The sequence below is a fragment of the Xenopus tropicalis genome, chromosome 4 (assembly GCF_000004195.4).
Source record: "Xenopus tropicalis strain Nigerian chromosome 4, UCB_Xtro_10.0, whole genome shotgun sequence".
Classification (NCBI taxonomy): domain Eukaryota; kingdom Metazoa; phylum Chordata; class Amphibia; order Anura; family Pipidae; genus Xenopus; species Xenopus tropicalis.
Window position 1 is genome coordinate 41,549,820 of NC_030680.2, and position 15,803 is coordinate 41,565,622.

The following is a 15,803-nucleotide window of genomic DNA, read 5'->3' on the forward strand; positions in this document are numbered from 1 at the left end:
CTGCATATATAAGTCACTACGCCAAATCCACGTATACAACATACCTTCATACACTGAATCATGATCCAAAGACCTGGATATTCAGCTCCAGAAGGAACAGACTGGCAAACTGCTAAAGAAACTCCATAAAAGTTCCAGATGCTGCAGAGTGCAAGAATTAAACGATATAAAATAGTCTCAGGTTGGTATTACACCCCTTCTAAATGAAACTAAAGCATTTAAGTTACCCGAGACAGCTGAAACTTTCATCATGTACAAAAAAGCCTATAAAGTATGGAAAAAGCTATTAGGCAAGCTAAAATAGAAATAGGAAAGGGTATTCAGCAAGGAGTAAAAGGAATCCAGTTATTTTTAAAAATGTTAACAGAAAAAAAAAATGATGCAAGAAGGGGTGGGACCCTAATTATTACAGGGGGTCGGCTGATAAAAAACAGGGAAAAAAAACAGAAATTCTGCTATTTTTCATCTGTCTATATAACTGAGAAACCAGCTAATAAAAGCTTCATTTTTAATAGACCCAATTCTAGTAATACAACTACTGACACATGAGTCACTTAGGAGGAAATTCAAAAGATACTTGAATATGTAAAGGTAAAGAAAGGTCTGGAACCAAATGTATTCATCCCAGGGTACTAAACGAGCTTAGCTGTGTGACTGCCAACCCTCTTTACTTATTGTTTCAGGATTCATTGAGGTCTGGCCTGGTGCTGGGAGACTGGCAAATTGCTAATGTGGTGCCGCTATTCAAAAAGGGATTCTGTATTCAGCCTAAAAACAATAGGCCTGTTAGTCTGAAATAAGTGTTAGGAAAGCTTTTGGAAGGGATAATAAGGATACTTGAATACATTTCAGATCACAATACTATGAGTTTGTGACAGCATAGTTTTATGTGTAATAGATCTTGTCAGACTAATTTAATTGCCTTTTATGAGGAGGTGAGCAAGAACCTTGACTACTACTTGGGATGGCAGTCATCTACTTGGACTTTACTAAATCATTTGATACAGTACAGTACAAAAATTAATAATAAAATTGAGGAATATTGGCCTAGAACATAAGATTTGTACTTAGATAGAGAACTGGCTGAAGGATAGAGTACAAAGAGTGGTGGTAAATGAAACATTTTCTAATTGGACCAGTGTTGTTAGTGGAGTACCGCAGGGGTCAGTCCTTGGTCCTTTGCTTTATAACTTGTTTAAAATAGTAATGTTTCTAATTATGCAATACTATAAGTTCCATGAAGGATGCTGCCACTTTTAAGAGAAATTTGACAAAATTGGAAAACAGGGCAGCAAAAAGGAAAATTAGGTTTAACGTTGAAAAAAGCAAATTTATGCATTTTGGTACAACTAAAATAAATGGTAGGGATGCCCCAAATCCAGGATTCAGCCAAGAGCCTTTTTCAGCAGAATTCGGGCAAATCTAATCAGAATCCTTCACATGACTTTTCTTCACATAAACACGGAAGGTGAACATTTTTTTCTCTTTGAACCTTCTGTATTCTGATTTGGTTCGGTATTTGGACAAATATTTCACATTCCTATTCCTAGTTTAATTCCAGGCATTCTATGGCTACTACATCAAACAGAGTACTGTCCTGCATAAAAAGGGAATTAACTCAAGGGATGAAAACATACTTTTGCCTCTTTGTAGGTTTCTGGTAAGACCTCATATTGAGTATGCAGTGCAGTTTTGGGCTTTAGTTCTCAAGAAGGATATTAATGATCTGAAGACGTGTATGTGTATGTGAGTGTATAGATTGGTTAGTGTGGGTTGTGTGCTGGGTTTGCTCGGATGGGTTGAACTTGATGGACAATGGTCTTTTTTCAACCCTATGTAACTATGTAACTATGTAACTAAACTAGTAAAGGCGATGGAAGATTGAAATCAGGTTAGACTGTCAAGGTTGGGGTTGTTTTTATTAGAAAAAAAAGGCAATTGCAGACGGACATGATTAACCTGTACAAGTACATTAGAGGGGATTATAAACAGATAAAAGATGTTTTTTTTCCCCATAAAAACAATCAGTACACCAGAAGCCACTCCTTTAGATAAGAGAAACAGAACTTTCATTTGAAACAGTGTAGGTAGTTATTCACAGGTGAAATGCCCTTCCAAGTGACGTTGTGATGGCAGATTCTGTTAATACCTTTAAAAATGGTTCTTGAACAAGCATAATATCCAAGGCTATTGTGATACGAAAATCTACAATTATTATTTATGTTGGAATAAATAGTTTATATATGTGAATGCATAGATAGGTTGGTATTGGTCTGTGTGTGTGTGCTGGGGTTCACTTAGAAGGGTTGAACTATATGGACTTTGGTACCACTGGCTTTCTTTCAAAGAAACAATTATTATAAGCAAACAAAGTTGTAAAGAGGGCAAAATTGTACCCCCCAGCCCTATTCTCCCCTTCACCACTCCCCTTCCTCTCAGTCTACTATTTAGTAGTCACAGTTGGAATATATGTTTATGATAATATTTTAGGATGCTTTTTGGAAATTTATATTGCACTGTAAACTTTGTAAATTGTATAAAAAGTATAAGAATTATCAAAAATAATATAATAATAAAAAATCAGATCATGTAATGTAAATAAAAGGTAATAAAAGTGCACCTACTAATAGAAAACAAATTGATTGGAACAGTACACTACAACTTAGGCAATTAATGCAAACATCTGACTGGTTGCTTCTGGTAACTGCACAGCTATAACTTACTACCTATAACTGTAAACCAGCCTCACAATATTTATAAAATTTGCACCAGCTCTTATACTCTATAACACATAATCAGGGGGTAGCATTTGCTGGACAGCTGTATGAAAGGGAAGAAAACATCTGATTGCTTTGTGTTTTTAGATCTGGTAGACTTTTTTAACATCTTAACTCTTAAGTAGGTTTTTTTTAAGTTCACAGTACCAAATAAACACTTCTCCTTGTAGTAGCAGCATACATTATAAGTAGCAAACTTTTACCACACTTACCGGTTTTAAATCTTTTCTGACAGGTATGATGCAGTCATCGCTGTCGGATTCTGTGGATTCATTTCCATCAGTTGTCTGTTTTCCATCGTGATCGGATGTATCTGACAAAAAGGAGAAAACTGTACTAAATCCTACTTAACTTTTAGTTCTTCTAGAGAAAGATAAAATCCCCTCATCTGAAGCCATCGCCAGTTTTCCTTAAAGGGGGGAAAAAGTGCTTTGGCAGTTCACCAGATGCAGAACCAATTTTATACTACAGGTATGGAGTTCCTTATCCTGTTATTCTAAAACCTGAATTCTGGTGTCCGAAAAAGCTCTAAATGATTTTAAAAATGATTTCCTTTCTCTCTGTAGTAATATAACATCGTATACCGCCCTTAAAGGTAACTTAACTGCTTGAATCCATATCGGAAACAAAACAAACCTACTGTGTTTATATCATGTTTAAATGTTGTACGCAGAATTAATTAAAGGTATGGTTATTGAAATTATGGAAAGATCCATTATCCAGAAAACCCCAAGGTCCCAAGCTTTCACATAATAAGTCTATAAATTCTTTTTTTGTTAACTTTGTATTTTATTACTTGCAGGAAATGCATAAAGCATCTTAAACAAATGCCTGAGACAGTAGACCTGATACTACCTCCTCACTGCATTTACATGCAATGTGTATATCCTTCAGAATGATCTACTACTTACCTAAAAAAGTGCCTTTTCTTGAGTGTAAACCAATCACAGCTAGGGCTTCTTTTTTTCTAACTGACTGACTGTCTATCTCATGCTTACCCCATCTCAAAGTTATGGATGTATTCTAAATTGTTATTACATTTCTTCATTCTCAAGTTGTTGGATCCCTGGATAAGGTACTTTCAAATTCAACATTTCATAAAGGGGCAGGACCCCGTTTATAGGCAACAGGCCAGGCAAAACCATGTTTTGGAAATCTGTGTCTGCCTTTGTTAGGGACTATTATTAGATATACCATTACCCAAGGTCACTTGCAGAGGAACATTGGTACTTATTTAAGAAAGCTGGACAGATTTGCATCTGCCCAGAAACATGTTGCAATTAATAAGATTAGCTTTGTTCAGCCAGTTAGTAGAACAATAAACGTAAAACTGATGATTGGTCATCATGGGTTATTACTTAGGCCAAAAGTACCCACTGTTAGTAAATTAGCCCAACTGTGTTTCTAACAACAACAACCGTCGCACATCCCCTGTATTATTTCTGCACCTGAAGCCAGAATTCTATAAATTAATAGAAAGTCCTACCTTCTCCATCCAAATCTTCAGTTACATCTTCAGAGGAGTCATAATTTTGTGATTCAACCTGTCCTTCTGAAAGTTGTGATAACTCTTCATTTTCTGCCAGACTTTCATTTACTGCTCTTTCATGCTGAACATCATCTTCTAATTTAACCTGGGCTACCTTTAAGAAAATAAGGAAGAAGTAAATACATGTTATGTAAATACATAATGCTTGAAGTATTAGTAAGGAAACACAATATTTGTTGTTATTTTTTTTTTTTTTTCAGTTTAAAAGGGACAAAATTGGAATGTTTAAAGTATGGTAGCACTATGAAAAAAGCATAACTCTTATATTTAGAATGCTGGTATTTTCAAACTGAAATTTACAGTTTTATTTGAATATGGTTGTGCATTTTAAACCATTGGGATATACAGCCATAAAAACTAATTAGGAAGGATTTGTATCACTGGAACACCAACATTCAAGTGTGTAAAATGTGTGTAATATATACAGTATACGTGGATTATCCATGCATCTGTCTTCTGCCTCTTGCATTTGAACCTTGGATTTGCTGGTCATTAGTTTAACTACTAATTCTGCTCTAGGAAGACAAGCTTCTGATTTTCGAGCAATCCTAACATATAACTTAAATGAAGCACTGATCCATCCTGGTTCCACACAGCTATTAGTATTTACAGTAGTTGTTCATCCAGTGCTGATGAAGTAATGAAAACCTTATATAGTTATTCAGGAGGGAACTCACATTAAACCCACTGACATGAAAAACTAAAATAACCACAGTTTCTTCCCAAAAAGCCTCATGTGTTTTTTGCCCATAGGCACTTAACCGTAGGCTCAAGGTGAAAACATCAGTGGACCCATAGCAGATAATGACAACCACCAATATATGTTTTGTATTAAGGATTTGAGATTTGCATATGCAGTTGATAATGCCCTGCATCAAATGGCTTTATTTTGTAGAGCAGGCGAACAGTTAAAATGCTGATAATTAGAATTTGGATGGGCAACTAACTAGGCAATGAGCAGAGGCAGGGATCGAGTGGCCTCTGGGGCGCGATTGTCCAGGGGCCCCATAGGAAGCACCAGGCATATGACCCGCATCTGAGCAGAGCTGTGTGCATATTCTACAAGCAAGCCTTCCTCCTTTAGATGGATTTTCAGGTTAGTGTCAAATACACACACAAACACACACTTACTGCACTAATAAACACATACATTTACACTTACACACACATGTACAGTTTTGGGGGATCAGGGGGCTTACACACACATGCACATAACATGCATTTTAGTGCCATTGCGAATGGCATATTCGCTAACCGCATTGTGGAATACCTTTTGTATGGAATTTCAGAGATTATATCACAATTTTGGTGATTTTGGTGCATATTTATTGCATTTTTAGTTCTGCATACGTGTGGTTTGCTTGTTCCGGTCTGTAAAACTCATGCGGCTAAGCTAAAATATTCAAACTGTCTGACTAAATGACTAAATGAATTTTTGTGATATAATTGCATTCTGCATTATTTTTTGTTACTTCTTTGTGCCCATGGAAATTTTGTCTGCTATATATCGATTTGGGTGCCTCTGCATGACAAACAGTTCAGGAAATCTATGCATACTGGGCATCAAATTGTTTAGTAGACCCCAGGCATTCATATTTAGAATGTTTTATGTTGGTACGTTACAAAATGTGGGCTATATAATGGGGTAAAATGCAAGCTTTGTGATGATTTTCAGAAATTTCATAAAAACCATTATGTTTAGTATAGCTTTATAGTTTGGTAGCTTGGAAAAGAAAGATGTATTTACCCATTTTTTTTGTCCAATTGTATAAGACAAGAAGCTGGACAGTGGGGATGCAGTAAATATAATCTATTTGGATTTTGCCAAAGCATTTGATACCGTTCCCCACAAACGACTGCTTTCTAAGCTAAGGTCTACTGGTCTTAGTGAAGTCGTTTGCACATGGATAGAAAACTGGCTACAGGATCGGGTACAGAGGGTGGTTGTTAATGGCACATTCTCTACTTGGAGTAAGGTTCTCAGTGGGGTCCCTCAGGGTTCTGTACTGGGTCCACTTTTGTTTAATTTGTTCATAAATGACTTAGGGGAGGGTATTACAAGTAATGTATCAGTGTTTGCAGATGACACAAAACTCTGCAGACCAGTCAATTCTATCCAGGATGTGACATCCCTGCAGCAGGATCTTGACCAACTGGCAATCTGGGCAGCTAAGTGGCAGATGAGATTTAATGTGGATAAATGTAAGGTCATGCACCTGGGATGTAAAAATATGCAAGCCCCGTATACCCTTAATGGGACTGCACTAGGCAAATCCATAATGGAGAAGGACCTTGGAGTCCTTGTAGATAATAAACTTGGCTGTAGCAAGCAATGCCAGGCAGCAGCTGCAAGGGCAAACAAGGTTTTGAGCTGTATTAAAAGGGGTATAGATTCACGGGAGGAGGGGGTTATTCTTCCCCTTTACAGAGCGCTGGTAAGGCCCCATCTAGAATATGCTGTTCAGTTTTGGTCTCCAGTGCTCAAACGGGACATTATTGAGTTAGAGAGGGTCCAGAGAAGGGCAACTAAGCTGGTAAAGGGTATGGAAGGCTCAGTTATGAAGAAATACTGGCCAAGTTGGGTCTGTTTACACTGGAGAAGAGGCGCTTAAGAGGTGACATGATAACTATGTATAAATATATAAAGGGATCATATAATAACCTTTCTAATGCTTTATTTACCAGTAGGTCCTTCCAACGGACACAAGGGCACCCACTTCGTTTAGAAGAAGGGAGGTTCCATTTAAATATTCGGAAAGGATTTTTTACAGTGAGAGCTGTGAAGTTGTGGAATTCCCTCCCGAATCAGTCGTGCTGGCTGATACATTATATAGCTTTAAGAAGGGGCTGGATGGATTCTTAGCAAGTGAGGGAATACAGGGTTATGGGAGATAGCTCTTAGTACTAGTTGATCCAGGGACTGGTCCGATTGCCATCTTGGAGTCAGGAAGGAATTTTTTCCCCTCTGCGGCAAATTAGAGAGGCTTCAGATGGGGTTTTTTGCCTTCCTCTGGATCAACTAGTAGTTAGGAAGGTTATATATAGGCATTATGGTTGAACTTGATGGACGTATGTCTTTTTTCAACCCAACTTACTATGTTACTATGTTACTATACTTTTGGAAAATATATGGGTTTCTAGGGTGTCCGTACTCTTAGGGGATCTTATGGCACATACTATATTGCAGCAGCCAGTGTGCTAGATGTGAAAATTATTATTATGTACTATATGTATACCACATAGTTTAGTAAATCTATACATACCAGGCATCAAACTATTCAGTAGGCCTGTGGCGTTACTATTTAGCATGTTTTATGTTGGTATATTATGAGGGTATAGAATGGGGTTTTTCAGAAATTACATAAGAATTGCTACATAGATATATTTACCAATTTTACATTCGGTAGATGTGTATTTTTTTTGAAAATATGAGGTTTTCAGGGGTCAACTTACTTATTTATTTCACACTTTTACCACACATAAACCAAGTGGTGCATATTTTTGTAGTAGAAATTTATGAAATGAAATATGTATGTACTAATTTCATTTTTGGAACGGACACAGATCTAGGGCCCCGGTTACACAGCACTGGTTTAATCACAATAACCAACACCATCAAAATAAAGCATAAAAAATTTTTTTTTTAAAGTGTAATTATCCAGCAACACCAACGTGTGCAGAAATAAATGTCTAGAACTGTATCACTGATCCTATTTGTGCACATATACATAGTACGTACCTCTGAAATATTTAGGATATTGATATGGCTTTTCTGACTTCTTGAGCTTTCTTCCTGAACTGTCTGGTCAATAAGATTCTGAAACCAAACATTTAATAGTGCCAACAGTCATTCATTTGTACTTGAAAGTATATTTAAAATAAATTAAGATGGATAAAAGTACAGATAATAGTAACAATATAGAACAGGGCCCCCAACCATTTTTAACTGTGAGCAACATTTAACTATAACAAAAAGTTGGTGAGCAACACAAGCATGGAAAAAATGCCCAATAAGGGCTATGATTGGTTATATGGTAGCCCAATATGGACTGGCAGACTACAGGAGGCTCTGTTTTGGCAGTATACATGGCCTTTATGCCTCCAAAACAGAAAAAAGAGAACCTGTTTTGAGTCCACTGGCACCAATTCAAAACTGTATGACCAGGAGACCTAAGACTACGAGTGGACTGAAATCATACATTTCCACTCTACAGGGCAGATCAAAAGATGCCCTTCTAGAGTCATATACCTCATAGTGCCTTCTACTCCCTCAGGGTGCCATGTAGGTGGAACAAACTGAGGCAATTGAAGTGAAGTAATAGTGGATGTGGTGACAATAATGGAATGTGTATGACACTATCACCGCATATTTCAAGCTGTCCTGTAAAGTAGAAATGTATGCTTTTAGTCAACTTGAAGCCCACATTCTTCAGGCCATATGGGCTTGCTTTAGTGCCAGTAAAACACATAATTTATTGCTTGATTTGAACTAAGGGGATCCCAGTTAGCCTAAAGGTCAATGGTTAGATGGATATAACATCTGAAGGAAGAAACTCTTAATAATTGAAAGTTATTGGATGTATCAACCTCCCAAGGGGTTAAACAAATGTATACAGGCACACACTTTTTAAAATCTCAGTTGGTTATATTTACATTTATGATGCATTTGGGCAGCATTGTAGTGCAGTGGGAAATATTTGTACTTTGCAGTGCTGATGTCCTAAGTTTTATTTCAAAAATAGGATTGAAGACATTACCACAGCAAGGAATTATTTTTGTATGCCTTCATTGTCTGCTTTCCTCTGATGCATATATTCCATTGTTAATAGCAATGTAATATATCTGGATAGCTTTGGCTCACATTTCAAAAACTGCAGGAATACGTTTCTGGAACAGACATGCACTTACCAAAAATAAATTAATTCATAAACTTCAGTCATCAATGTGACAAGCCTTCTTAAAACACAAAAAATCTAAGTCACAGATCTATGGGACTTGTGGGGGGGAAGAACTGATGGTGAGTTAGGTCCTATTTGCTCTGCTATATATACCTGACCAGTTTTAAGGTCATTTAGAGTGAGATTTGAAAAACTTATTTGAAGCCAAAACATTTTATGGAACTATAGCTGAATGAACACTACATAGATGTTTTTTCTATTTCTGTGTGGTTGTTATTAGCTACAGGGTGGCCCTGACTAAAGGCTACACCTGCAACGTTGGAGGAGTGAAAAGAAGTCCAACACCAGTGCACCAAGCCCTCACCTATTTTGCTGCTGTGGGTGTACTTTTTTCATACGACTGAATATTTTCAATTGCAACAACATTACTTAATTCAATCGCAACTTACCAGGCTTTCTGAATTGGTATCAACAAATGAAACTTTTTTGTCTGCAATGCCTTTTTGCCTTGGTTTTGGCTTGGGTACCTATAAAGACAGCAAAATCAATACTACTTCATAAAAGTCCCTCTGTTTATGTAAACGTAAATTGAACTATATATTCAGTAAAAATAAAAAATTACTATACATGAATTGATTAGAACAAAAAGACAACCACAGCCTTTAACAGGGGCATACAGAACAAGAATTGTACTACTTAAGGAAGGGCATTTGAAACAGCAACAGCAAAGTCTCAATTATGACATGGTGGTGGCTAATTTAAACCCTCAGATGCTTCATGCACTGGCTTTTTCCGCTTTTGTGTCAATATCCACCACGCGTGAGGGTTAGAAATTATTTAAATACCCAATAGGTATAAAAGGGTCCCGTATATGTACTGTTAAGTAAACATGTAGTAAGTCTACTGTGTAAACCAGGTACATTTGGATGGACATTTTGATGGACTTTTTTTTCAACCCAACTTTACTATGTACCTATGGGAAAGTAGAATCAAATCATGAATAATGCTATATATTTAGTTACCTATTTGTTGAATGAAAATTATGGCTTTAAAATACTACCCTACTTTGATTTCTGTCTTTTTTCCAGCCTTCCCGTTATTGCTTTCACATTTTTTGTTTATGTCCTGATCTTTTTATATTGTATTTATCTCTTTCAGTGCAAAAGTGAAAATGAGTATGTGCAATTCAACACTGGAAAATTCAAACTTAAAGTCTGTAATATTTTTTATGTTAAACAAAATACATGTAATGTGTCTTGATCTGGCCCAGTGACCCCTGTGTGTCCACATGGGTGCCGTTGTAACCCTGTGAATTGTGATGTCACTGAATTCAAATATTAAGAGGCCCTACTGACACCAAAGTGTTGCTCAGTTGTAAGTCGGCCTTGTATTTATTTCCAGGGTGCATTTCTACTTCTTTGCCCTTAATAGTCCAGCCACACACTAGCATAAAAAAGAATCTTCTAAACTTGGAAAACTTGTATTGGTTGCACATACAGATGATTAGAAGGCGCAGAATGCTCACTTCAGACATGTAACTTGCTTGCCATATTTTTTTCCAGGACTTGAGCCTCTGGCTAATGCTCAAGATCCTTTGCCACCCCCACATTACTGCCATAGGAACCTTAGACGCCACCATTTTCCTTCTATTGTCATGACCCTCAGGTGTCATCTACCAAGTGCCTCTTTGAAATCAAACTCTAGCAGTCATTGCTGTGTGTTCCAAGGTAACTTACATAATATTTTTTGGCCTTTGCATTTCCTCTCTGGAAAAACACTGATCTTCTTGTTTGCAATGCCAATACCTTACTTGACATGTTTTGCACACTTTTCACAACCCATATGATTGTCCCATAGGTGTAGACAAGCAAGCCATCTACGAAAATTTTAAAGGGGACATAATCTCTCATGACTAACTGCAGTACCAAGCTGCCTTAAAGTTAGTATGGATAAGCAAGAGCCTTCCATAAGAAACCACTCAGTGAATACCACATTCTTCCCTTAAGGGTTTTATGATTATTTAGTACAAATACCAGCTTCAAGTTAGATCAGGAGTACCCAATCCATCTGACAGAGAGACACATAAAATCCTGCTGTACAGGATGGAAAGAGCTCCATTCTTCTGACAGTTAGAAAAGCCACAAAATGTCAAAAGTTGTACTTTAAATATTTTCTTTAATTTGTCTGAAGCATTAATGTCTCCTTTAAAAAATAATATCCCTCATGATTTGTAAGGTATACTATCACTTTGCCCTAAATTAGGGATGCCCGGAATCCAAGATTCGGTCTTTCTCAGCAGGATTTCAACACTGAGATTTAGCCCTTCCAAAACCCAGTTAGGATTCGTTGTAATCCTTTACAAATGATTCAGGGGTTCGGCTGAATCCAAAAAAGTGGATTTGGTGCATCCATACTCTAAATCTAACTATTCTGTTTTCCACATTTTCATTTATTTCAGAGTGCTGATCTAGTCTGGTTATTTCACTGCATCTTGGAGCAATGAGATAAATCTGTTTCTGGGCATGTGTCCTGGATTATCAGTTTCCTGCCAACAGTATATTTAAAAAATATTTTTGCTGAATGCTGCAAAAACATGAGGATATGCTCGTTTAGAATTGAAAGTAAAGAAAGAACAATGTGTAGGACATATGTGGCAATATCCTCCAAAATAACACTCTGTGAGTTCCATTTGCTGACAATAACTCTTTACATCACAGTAGAAACTGATTGCACATGCGTTTACTCAGGTATATTTCATTATTCTAAAAGCAGCACTGACCTAATGGGACAGCCTGCAGGCCAAATCTTGTGTTGCTAAATATGGGCACTGTGTCCTTCTGAAATGTTTTGGAAACACCTTACTGTACATATGATATGTACTGACTGTCTGTGCTCCTAAGCAAGCGTTATTTGTAAGTCCTGTTCCCATTTTATCATATATGGGTGTTTGTAGTTCTGCGGCATTGTAAGTAAAAAGCGGTACCCTTTTACCTTTTATCCTTCCTTCCAAGCTACATTATTGTTCCACTTTAGTTTTTTGCTGCAATGTTTTGTATTATGGTATGTGTTTGCTTAAAAAATGCATGAGTTGCATATTAGTAAAATGTCCTTTATCTGAGATTTGAAATTTCCCCTGAACTTCTGGGAATGTCCTGTAGGTGTTGATTCAGTACAGATCTCATATTTTAATAATGCCACTATCAGTCCAATTTTGCAGCGGGGAGCCTTTAATCAACTGTGCTATACAGGCAATTGGTGTCATTCAGGAAGGAAATTTTCCAAGCTCTTCCTTTTTGTTCAAATTGTCCCAATTTGTAAGTGTAGTTTTAGTCACTGGAAGTATTTGTGGTGTCCGAGGCCTTTTTGTCTTTGAAAGCCATAGTAATTGGAGAAGAGTTGTATTTGGAAGAACACCTGTTCCAATGTCTACCCATTTTTTTAGATATACTATGTATTGTAACTGCTGTGTTAAGTAGTGCAGCTCTATAGTAATATTAAAGATTAAGTACCCTGAGACCTCCATTTGTAAGTAAGGCTCATATTTTACTTGAATTTATTTTACACCAAGAAGTTTGATAAAAATGCTCCAACTCAATCATGTTGGGAACTTATATGTGAGGGTTACTAAGTGAAAGTATTGTCATCTGCAAAAAATCCTATGGTCTGAGGGCCAACTTGATTTGGTATTCCTGTAATTTGCACAGGCTAATGGTTCAGCCATAAGAGCAAAGATAAGTGGAGATAAGGGGCAACCCTGTCTAGTTCCATTTGTAATGTAGAAGGTATTCAACAGGATCCCTGATGCATTAACCTTGGCTGAGTTGACGGTGAGTATAGAGTTAATACTGCTTTAATGAATTTGGTCCCTAATTTAAATTTCTTGAGGGTTTGCGCCATTTATCCCCACTGAATCCTGTCAAAAGCCTTTTCCTTGTCTAAAGACAACTGCAAGGCTGCACATTTTTGCTGTTTTATGATGTATGTATGTATGTATATGAGGGATATGAAATTTTCTAGTATTGTCTGGAGCCTGATGTCCAGGCATGAATCCAACCTGGTCTCTATTTATCAATGAGCGCAAAACTGTGTCTTTGTGCTAGAAGTTTTAAATCAGTGTTTAGTAAAGCTATGGGCCTAAAGTTCTGACATATGTCTAGTGCCTTTTCCGGTTTAGGTATAGTTGAAATATGGGCTTGCAAAAATTCCCTACCATCTCTCTATCTGCTTCTAGTTTGTGACTGTGTTTTGAGTTCTTTCTATTAGAATAAAAAGAATTTCTTAAAGGAGACGGAAAGGTAAAAACTAAGTAAGCTTTATCAGAAAGGTCTATGTAAATACAGCCATAAGCACAGTAATGCTGCACTGAGTCCTCTATCAAAAGAAACACAGGATTTCTTGTCTCTTTTTTTGTAAACTTGTTCCAGTGTCTGACTTCATCTCTCAGACGCATCCTTAATTCCCATGGCCAGAGTCTGCACAGTTCTCTCCTCTCTTCTGCTCCCCCCTCCCACCAGAATGATAAGAACTCCCTCCCCCCTCCCATAGGAATGTGTGATCTGAACTATGGCTAGACAGCAGGCAGGAAGCTACCTACAATGGCAGCTGCTATCTTAAGCAAACGGAGAAAGTTTCTAAAGCCGTTTACTCAGGTATGAGTACAATGGTTTCTGCAGAATAAATATATTGTTCTAGGTGGCAGTAATGTGGCACATCTATTGGCAGTAAAATGCCAAAATGAATTTCCTTCTCCTTTTAAGATTCAGTGCCAGTCAGTACTTACTACAGAATCTGGAAGTGATGCTTGTTGTTGAGGAATTTGTAATTCCTCCTCTTTGAGCAAACGGACTGGGATAGTTTTTTCTTTTGCCATTTCATCCACCACCAAGCCTGTTAAGATGGACGTCTTTGGAGGAAGATAAGTAGCATTCCACTTAAGTGTCACTTTTATTGTACCTGTGGAATGGCCATTTTTATCTGTCAGCTCAAACGTTCCTGAAAAAAGTTGAAGAAGTCAATTAGCAGCACATGTTAATCTCCCACAGACTAATATGGGATTCAAAAAACAATTTTAAGAACAACCATGCTACAAAGTGCATTAACAATGGTACACAAATTAGCTAATACATCTTTTTTTTGTTGACTGAGCTTTTGAGAAGTCCTACCTGAGATGCACCTGTCTTGAGCAAGGGAAAGTAGTGGCACCTGGGCTTTTCCAATATATTTATTAATTGAGTCATTGTCATCAAAGACAAAAAACACAAGGACTTCAGATTTCAGATACTGGTCTAGGCTAGAAGACATTGGCACTGGGAAGCACATGCAGTCTTCAAATTGTGGGCTATCGCTGTTCTGTATGATAGATGTGAAGTGGTCGGCAAAGCTGAAAAAAGTGTAGCCAACATAGGCACTTGGTTCTTGTGGACTCGATCTTGACTTCAGGTTGCTACAGCTTTTTATGGTGATGTATAACTTATTAAGGTTGTCATCTGCTGAAGTATAGAGGTGAGGCTCTGTAATAATGATTGACTAAGGAAGCCGCAATAAAAGACAAAACAGAAAAAATATATTTAAAATACAATATAATGAAATATGAAGTACAATTAAAGTATTCAACCACCATAAATGAAAGTAACTTATACATAGAGCTCACTCTAACGGTCCTGACAAACATAAAAATAACTTTTAGCTTTATAAAAACACATTTGATTTACAAAGGTTTGTCCCCTTGTATTCCAGTATGTTCCAACACACAATGGGATGATTATCCTACAGGGCTAAAGCCTAACAAAGATGTAGGCTAAGGCAAACATAGCCCTATAGTAGTAAATATCTGTGCCTCTGTAGATGCCCCCATAGTAACTCCCCAAAATCTCACAACAAAATGCATATAGAGAAAATGAAAAGTCACAATATAAACCTGATTAGTTATAAAATCAAACTCTCATTACACGGCAGCTCAGATAATAATAATAAATGAATAATAATTGAATACTAAATTACCGTATATATATCAATAATCATCGTTTCGATGATTTGCGATGGTCCCTAAGTTTAGCTTCTCAACAGCTGCTCAGACTGCTTTAAGCATGTAAGTGTCAATGATACACTCAACAAAAGCTGGTGACCCCCTGTGCAGAACTTGATCGTTACTGTTATATAGATTCTGGAACTTTAGACTGGTGCAGTAGTTTAGCCTATGAAATATGTAATTTCTATCCATAATATTGTTTAGGGTTTAGTTCTTCTTTAACCACATGTTATGGATCAATAATGTTATTAAAATGTTTATATCACACAACATAGTCTATAAGATTGTTAAATGTTAAAAAAAAATGTCCTGTACGAGTTTGGACAAACTGCAGTACGTGCTTGACCATATACATATGAATTTTTGTGCATATTAATATGTTGCATTATTGTCATTTGAAATTCATTGGCACTGTCAATGCAAACAACAAGACAAACACGCAATGGTACTCAGTATTTCTGAAGATCTACATTTCTTAATTAAGCAAACCTATTTAGAGCAGGAGTCTTGAAGAACAAAACTGAAAAAGTGAACTAGCCATTTAACTAAAA

General features: G+C 36.9%; 1 protein-coding gene across 1 annotated transcript in view; it reads right to left on the reverse strand.

Moving 5' to 3' along the window:
* rpgrip1l (RPGRIP1-like) overlaps positions 1-15,803 on the reverse strand; it is a 79,706-nt gene that overhangs the window by 20,968 nt on the left and 42,935 nt on the right. Inside the window, exons 17-22 of the mRNA XM_002935372.5 lie at positions 14,387-14,750; positions 14,005-14,216; positions 9,674-9,751; positions 8,066-8,143; positions 4,264-4,420; positions 2,990-3,090 (exon numbers count right to left, since the gene is read on the reverse strand). Coding sequence (XP_002935418.3) covers positions 2,990-3,090; positions 4,264-4,420; positions 8,066-8,143; positions 9,674-9,751; positions 14,005-14,216; positions 14,387-14,750 — 990 coding nt within the window. The remainder of the gene's footprint in view (positions 1-2,989; positions 3,091-4,263; positions 4,421-8,065; positions 8,144-9,673; positions 9,752-14,004; positions 14,217-14,386; positions 14,751-15,803) is intronic.